The sequence below is a fragment of the Haliaeetus leucocephalus genome, unplaced genomic scaffold (genome assembly GCF_000737465.1).
Source record: "Haliaeetus leucocephalus isolate CR32 unplaced genomic scaffold, Haliaeetus_leucocephalus-4.0 Scaffold406, whole genome shotgun sequence".
Lineage (NCBI taxonomy): Eukaryota > Metazoa > Chordata > Aves > Accipitriformes > Accipitridae > Haliaeetus > Haliaeetus leucocephalus.
The window spans coordinates 6,774,136-6,782,303 of NW_010972842.1; the positions used below are offsets into that span (position 1 = coordinate 6,774,136).

The following is an 8,168-nucleotide window of genomic DNA, read 5'->3' on the forward strand; positions in this document are numbered from 1 at the left end:
CCCCCCCCCCCCCCCCCCCCCCCCCACTTTAAGAAGTCTTTGTTTTGCCCCTGGAAAGATGAGGTTATTTTTGAAGAATGGATAGATGAGCTTCCATGACCTGACTGCATATTGGGTTATTATCTTCTCAGTAGCTTGTTTTCGTTATTTTGGGGGCTGGAGGTGGTACCATATAGAAATAGGAGTCCAGGGTGGATTTCAGTGATTAGGAAAATTTTAAATGTCAGCCTTAGCTACCAGATGTATTTTCAGGTATTGGAAGGTCTCCCAAAACGGCCATTATTCTTGTTCAGAACTTTATTTTGCACTATAGCAATTCAACAGGTATGGTAAACATAGCTAGGATGTAAAGAGGAGACTCAGGAGGACATAAAGGCAGAGAATTAAGCACAGAGAAATGTCAGAAGAAAAAAGGGAGCTTGAGGATGGAAAATTTACAAGAGAATCTGGGAGACAGACAACAAGCTCGAGCATATGCTCCATCTGTTTCGCAGTGCTATGCTGAGGCAAGCCAAACATAAATCCAGCTGTTCTATAGGCATGTGAACATCCAAAGCCTACTAGTAAATGTGGTGTTAAAATTAAAAAAAAAAAACAAAACTGATGCAACTTTGGTAACACATGTTCAGATTGTTAGAAATGTCAGGTGATGCCAGAGATACTTTGGGGCTCTTTTGGTTTAGTGCTTGTGCAAAAGATTGTTAATGATAACTCTCCTAGCAAGTGATGCAAATCCCAACAGATAATGCAAATTCACAGATGAAGCATAGTTTCATCTAGCATAGCTAGAAGTAGAGTCAACATTATTGGTGCACCAATATCCTCTTTTGAACTATGCAGCTAGAAAACTTATAAAATAAAAGGCAAAAAAGTTTCTGGTGCCCTGGAAGAAAAACAAATATGTTATGCTATTGGATAAGCTAACTGTCTTTCCCAGTCAATCCAGCTGGATCTTGTAATACCACTATGAAATTACAAGTTGTATATTCTTCTTAAGATTACTTTAAAATATTCTTACAAGTACCTTAGTCACAGTCCTTATGATATTCAGGGCAGAGTTAATGTGCCCTTGGTGGCCTCAGGGTGACTCAGACACGTGTAGGCTTCCGTTAGGAATGTATTCGTCCCCTGCTTTCTGCAGAAAAATGACCCAGCAATAGGTGTCTGTCACTACCCAGTCACAACCCACCAGAGGCTAATCTGACCTTTGCAACTTCTTTCATTCCAAATTCCTCTTTACGTGCTACACCCCTCAAGGCATCGCTGAAAACATGGAGTCCTGGATGTGCAAACATGTGTTTACAACTTGGTTTTGCTCTCTGTTCTCCTTGACAGGCACTCAATCCCAACATTCACGTGACTGTTAACTGCAGGCATGTTTCTTTTAGAGTCACCCTTTTTGGAGGTCTCGTGTCTTAGATTAGATAGTTAATGCGGGTGTGAATGCAGTGCGTTTGCCGCTGACATTGGTGGGGCTATTAGCATGCAAGGGGCACAGCACCAGAGACTGTCACGTTCAAAAGGCCCTGCTGCAAGTGTTGTAAGGACCTCGAAGAGATTGGTATTTCTTGCTAATGAAGTGTGGAATATAAAGCCATGTACTAGAGCAAATGCTAGAAGCAGTTTTCTTCCTTTAAGTAGGTTTTTTTCTTGTTTGACATGCAGAATCTAAGACAGGTCATCAGTCTTTCCTTTACCATCCCTGCCTTGATTTTTCCTTAGTACACAGAAACTGCTTCTTCTCTTCTATGTGACTTGTTACAGCTGATTAGACTTGGGTAGTATATCGTCTTCTCCTTCATGCATTACCTTTGTAACACCTGCTAGTAATGTGGAAGCAACTTTTGCACAAAACTATCAGTTTTGAGACTTGCCGCTCAGGCACCGAACAAGTTATTGCATGATACCAAAGCATCTGTTGTTGATTTGAAGACTGATTTTAATTAGTTATGGTATAAATGGAAAGCTGTGTGCAGTAAAGCTTGGGAAGTAAAGAATGTGCTATTTGTTTGTAGTTCTCCAGTGCAATACTCTGAAATGCAGCCCATAATTCAGGAGGAAAGAAAATTTTTCCTTTGAGAGGACACCATAGGATTAGCTTTCGTATTTCTGTCCTTGCAGCTCTCTGGAGCACATCTGGAGATCATTCCAAGAGAAGGAGGAGAGTGAGACAGGGTTCAGATTTAGGATGATGAGAGACCTGGGGCCTTGCAAAAAAATTCAGTAAGAGCAAATATTAAGTTGTGTAAATACCATATTCCAGCATCTTTCTAAATGATACAAAGAAGCAGCATCAAACTCATTTGGTCCAAAGGGAGAAGGGATGTTTTTGCCTTACTGTTCAGTTGCTATTAGTTCATCTACGGTCTGACTGGATGAGCTAATGAACAGAAAGAAATTATATTTAACTAAAACTTTCTATGCTTGCACTTCAGCTAAAAACAGAGTAATTTAGGTGTGAGGTCGTCTCCCTGCAACTGCAAGACACCGTAATATATATTTCTTGTCAGCCAAAAACACCTACTCTGCATGTAAATATAAACAACACATAATTTTCACTTCATTTCACACTGGCATGTAATGCTTAAAAACAGTTTTTAAAACTGCATGCCAACTAAATTTGATTTAAGCCAGAGTACAGTACCAAAAAAAAAAATCTTATCCTTGAAAATTTTAAACGAGTTTATTTTAGTCTTAGGACGCCTCCCTTTTCTTTCTTATCAGCCAAATTAGAACCAAATATAGATCTTGGACCACGGTCTCAAAAGTATTGCTTCTGCAAACTAGAGTTTAGCTTCTCAGGTGCTTCAGAGTAAGCCAGCTCGAAAGGTAAGCCATTGGGATAGTGTTCATCCTTTGGCAGTGGTACTACTTGAGGTGGGGTGGGTCTTGCACCCTTTTCAACTCACCGCCCTTTCCCTTCCCTGTCTTTTCCCCTTGTTGCTGTCTCTTGTGTTATGCTGGCACCAGCACTTTGACAAACGTACGATGAACCAGACCAGGGAGCAGATCCAGCGGGGATTCCCAGCCAGATCAGCACCACGATATATCTGGCATGAGTGATCAGCACAGGGCATGAGTGAACTGCTAGGGCAGAGGCAGGTTGTTTTACCTAGAACTGCCACCAAAGCGTTGTTTGAGGAACCGTAGAAGAGGTGTCCGCATTTTTTTTCATCCTTTCTCCTCTTTCCCCTTCCTTTTTTCTACAAGTGGCACAAATACCTCCTCAGGTCAGGGCTGCCTTGCTGGGATTGCTGCACGAAAGTGGACAGCTTTCTCCCCGTCTCATGAAAATAAAGAAATACGGACTGCATGAATCGCAGACTGGCATGAAGGGGAATAAAATACAGATGTTAAGCAGCTCTTCTGCTCCTCTGTTACCCATTACTGCTTAACTTTGCCCCTTCCTCTGTCCCATGCCTTTCCTATGTTTTTTTTCTGCCCTTTTTATGCATCTCTGCCTAAACCTCCCTCCCCCGATCCCATTAGAACCCTACTTCACAACTCTCTCCTCCATGTCTCTGCCCTGTTTCTTTCCATCCATGTTGTCAACTGTTTTTTTTCCCCTGCCGTGGGACAAAAGACTTCTTTCTCAGCCAGAGTGCAGCTCATCACTCCTTCCTAGGTGCTAGGCACTCAGCTGCAGATCTTGCCAGTGGAAAGTCTTCCTCACAGGGAAAGCTTTTGAATTTGCAATAGCAGAGGAGGAGATTGGATTAAACATAGTCAACCTGTCCTCCAGAATAGGATGTTTTGGGAAGTTCATGAGTTTAGAAAAGACTTCCCACAACAAACCCACAGATCCAATTTCCTACCCAGTTTGGGACTAGCAGACTGAGTAGGACAGGGACTCTCTTGGGAGCAAGATAAAAACAAATGGTCACGTCATATGTAAAACAGCACTATGCAGCTGCTACTAAAAAAATTATCTTGGCATCAGGAGCAGTTTCCACATGTACTGACATTGAAACTTATGAGGCAACAACTGCCAAATGAATTTGGGCTGGCTAGCACCTCAGAAAGAGTGGGACGTTTCTAGGGTCAGAGGTGGATCAGCTATATGTATAATTTATTTAATTCCTTTACTCAAACCTCAGGGTTCCTGGTGAAATTTAATTTCCTATTACTGAACGACTCTTCTGTTGTTTCCACAAGTTTCATCAGGCAGGATTTCTTTAAGCATCTCGTAAGTACATCTGATAGCAAGTACGTTTGCTGAAGGTTACCTTAGAGTAGTTTAAGGTGAGTTTGGCTGCTGACCTCCACTGCATGCTCCTGAGGGAGAATGTATATTATAGTATAACTTTTTTAAGGCATCCAGCAGAGCTAGCGTAATTTAAAAACCGTACAGAGTGCACATTCCAGAAAGAGATTGTTTTATGCCCATGAGTGACTACGTGCTCGTTTACAGAGGGAACCACTGACTGGAAAAGCACATATTTTCTATTTTTAGCTCATACTGTAACTTTTGAGGTACTACGTATATGGCAAAGCCATGCATATTAAGGCTTATTTCTTAAACACTGCTTTGGTTTTTTGTTTTCTTTTTCTGAAATGCAGGCTATGATCATTGCTTTTACATCTGACATGATTCCTCGTCTGGTTTATTACTGGTCCTTTTCGGTCCCTCCTTATGGGAGTCACAGCAGTCACACTATGAAAGGGTATATAAACAGTACGCTTTCTGTCTTCAATATATCAGACTTCAAGAATGCAAGCAAGCCATTTTCCCCTTCTTGGTTTGGGAACCAAACAACATGCAGGCAAGTGTCAAATAACCATTCTTTTCCAATGACAGAAATAAATACTTTTTTTTAATATCTAAATCATCTAATTCAGTTAACAGTATCCAGTAAGAAATGTTAAAACACAGTAAAAGCCAGCATATTTTGAATGGCAGAACTGAGTGGAGGTATTCACCCATAAGTTTGTGCTACTCAGAAAATTCTTACTTTATTTTGGTTTTCTCATTATTGATAGTCTTCAAAAAAAAACACTTTTAAAGTTTTGTAAGTAATTCTTAATACAGTGGCAAAAAAAAAGGACATTTCAGCCAAATATAGCTTATTCTGCAGATACGATTTTACCCATTACTTTAGTTATGTGCAGCTAACTGTTCCTGGATGCATTAAGCAGGGACATGTCTTGCTCCATCCTCTGGCCACAGTGCCGTACTGCAGAGATGCCTGAGACTAGTTCCTGACTTTCCTACCTTGCTTTCAGATACCGGGATTTCCGCTACCCTCCTGGCCATCAGCACCAATATGAGCATAACATATACTACTGGCATGTCATTGCAGCCAAGCTGGCTTTCATCATTGTCATGGAGGTAAGTGTACGGAGTTTTGAGCGTTACTTATTTAAACTTATTTAAACTTCTCTTCCCTCCATGCAGAAAATCCTTCAAAGACATTCTGTCCAGGCATGGCTATCAGAGCTGGTGAGGTGTGCTAGCATGGGCAAGAGCTTGGGAGATGTAAATTAAGTAAGTGTAGCACCATTAGAAAAAGAAGCCTCTGAAGTCATGACATCAGCTGAGGATTGCCCCCGTTTGCAGTTTCTTTTCTCAAGAACTGTAAAATTATTTTTAGTATCAGAAATAGAAGGGACAGTTACACTAAAAATATTTTTACATATACTTAGAGGAAGTTTGCACACAGTCTCATGAATACATATACATAATACACGTGCGCTAGCAGAGTGAAGTCTATAAAGACAGTCACTGCAAGAGGTGAGTCGCTAGATGAGCATCAAAAAGTAATTGCTCCTTCCTCTGCAGCTACAATCTGGGCTTATGAAAGATGGGAGTCAGTCCAACATGAAGGGAGAGGAATATTAGGTATTATTTCCTTATAAAATCTACTTAGGTCTGGATCCAGGGACTACTGAAGTCATCAGAAACATGCGACTGGTTAGATCAGAGTTCCCGTAGCAGAGAGAACTCCGTTGCCCCAGAGTCATTTGAACAAACCTAAAACAATTTTAAAAGAAACTGTAACCACTCTTTCCATGCAGGGGGGGGAAGCACTGGGTACCAGGGTTCCCCCACAGCAGGCAGAGAAGTCTTTGTTAAAATCAGAATTAGAAAATCAGAAATTCTTGTTTATCAGACAATTATTCTATTCATTAGTCATGTCTGCTTTTTAAAATACTGTTCTACTGTGATAGATACTGGTACAGAACCCGCTCAGAGTCTTAAGAGGTAATGTGACATTTCATTTATAATAATAATAATGTCCTGTTCAGCCTGACTGACATTTTTTCATTTTCACCTTCCCCAGCATGTCATATACTTTGTGAAGTTTATTATTTCATATGTAATTCCGGATGTATCAGAAAAGACCAAGAGCAAGGTCAAACGAGAGAAGTACGTAACACAGAAACTCTTGCATGAGAACGATCTCAAAGTTGTGAAAAAAACCATGGGGAAAATAGCTGACAAAATTTTCAAAGGAGTAGATAGCACCTTCCGACCGAAAGCTGAATAAGTACTTTTTTATATGGAATAACAGTATTTAGACAACTAATACTTGTCCAGATATTACCAATAGCTAATCAAACACTTTGGATTAATTCCTTTTACTAAACATTGTTTCTTGCAACTGTTACCTGCTCATTTACCTGTTTCCCTTGGACATATGCAACCACTGTGACTCAGATAAGAGGTTTTTTTAAACACTTTAGCAGGACATATTTTGTTAACATGTGAAGGTAAAAATTATTTATCATCTTAAGAAAATGCAGATTAATTCTCAAACACATAGAGTGCTTTATTTAGGCATCACCTATTAGATCTCTTGTTTGACTTGAATAAAACCTTAAGAACAAGAATGATTTGTTGTTAGAATACCATCACATTTTCTGAAGGAGTTTTGATTACTTGCTAATGCAAACCCCAACTATAAAATGAAGAGGAAAAGCCAAAACATGAAGGAAAGAGAAGGAAAATGCAACTCAAAATCATGTTGTTAAGCCATTGGAATTGACATACTAAGCGCTGTTGTGTGCTACACTGAATTAGCTATGCATACTGAGACTTAAATGGATAACAAGATATTTCAATTAATCATGGACTTGGATCACAAGAAGCAGCAGGACTGTAAGCCCATCCTGTTCATCAATCTCTGTGTAAACAGGAGAATTGCCTTTGAAATCAATGCATAAAAACTGACTTTACAGCACTCCAAGTGAGTAGAAACCTCAGGCATTTTATCTTTCCCCAGTCAATGTACTTTCATTAGTTCACTTGCCCATCCTGCTCTGAATGACCATAGCCTTGAAGGTCTCCTACCTCTAACAGTAATGAGTGTTCGAAGTCTTCTCGTGTACTAAATCAGTATTTGTGGAGGGCTGTCTTTTGCATTTCTCCCACCCCAGAGGCACCGTGCTCTTCCCTGAGATTTCGACATAGGAAGAATGTGCAGCTGGACCTGTTGTGATACAACATCGCGTGATAAAGTGAATTCTGACAAGACCATGAATCTATTGAAACTGGAGATTGCAATAAGCGATTTAATATGCCTTAACCATATTATGAAGCTTTAAATAACTAGGAAGGATGTTAGAGGTGTGGATATATGTGCTAGAGCCATCAGTCATCTTCAAATTAGGCTGCAGAGCTGCTTGGCTATTTTGGCTCCAGTTGCAAGCTGGGAGTTAGGGAATTACAGATTAAGCTTGTATGTAGAGCTCCGCTTTGTGTCTGCAGCAGTGATATTCCAGATTATTAATTCGCTTTGTCTTTCAACAGTTTTAGTGGACCAATTTCTACAAATTCTGAAAATCAAAATCATGTTAAAAAATCAAAAGTATGCCTGTACTCTCTAAACCAGGAGATTACTGTTGTGTTTGTAATTTTGTACTCTTCTTAAATCTAATAGATATGCAGAATTTTTAGGCAGATTATTCATATAGCTTTTTACATATTAAGAAGTTCATTTGCAGAAACTATGTAGCATTTATAAGATGTATTTTATCCCATTAATAACCATAAGGAATCAAACATCTGAGTTCTGTAGCAAAACTTCCAAATACTGACTGCTGTGCACCTCAAGCCTATTCTTTGAAACTGCAACATTTAAACCAGAATAGGTAGCACATGAGGGGAGTCCTTGCAGCAGTCATGATACACAAGCTTTCACTCAGCAAGACTTTGCGTGATTGCATGG

The 8,168-nt window shown here is 39.9% G+C and overlaps 1 protein-coding gene across 1 annotated transcript in view; it reads left to right on the plus strand.

Moving 5' to 3' along the window:
• Positions 1–6,488, plus strand: part of ANO6 (anoctamin 6) — a 47,011-nt gene extending 40,523 nt beyond the window's left edge. The window contains exons 18-20 of the mRNA XM_010574114.1: positions 4,561–4,763; positions 5,224–5,329; positions 6,282–6,488. Of these exons, the coding sequence (XP_010572416.1) occupies positions 4,561–4,763; positions 5,224–5,329; positions 6,282–6,488 (516 nt within the window). The remainder of the gene's footprint in view (positions 1–4,560; positions 4,764–5,223; positions 5,330–6,281) is intronic.
• Positions 6,489–8,168: the final 1,680 nt, after the last annotated feature.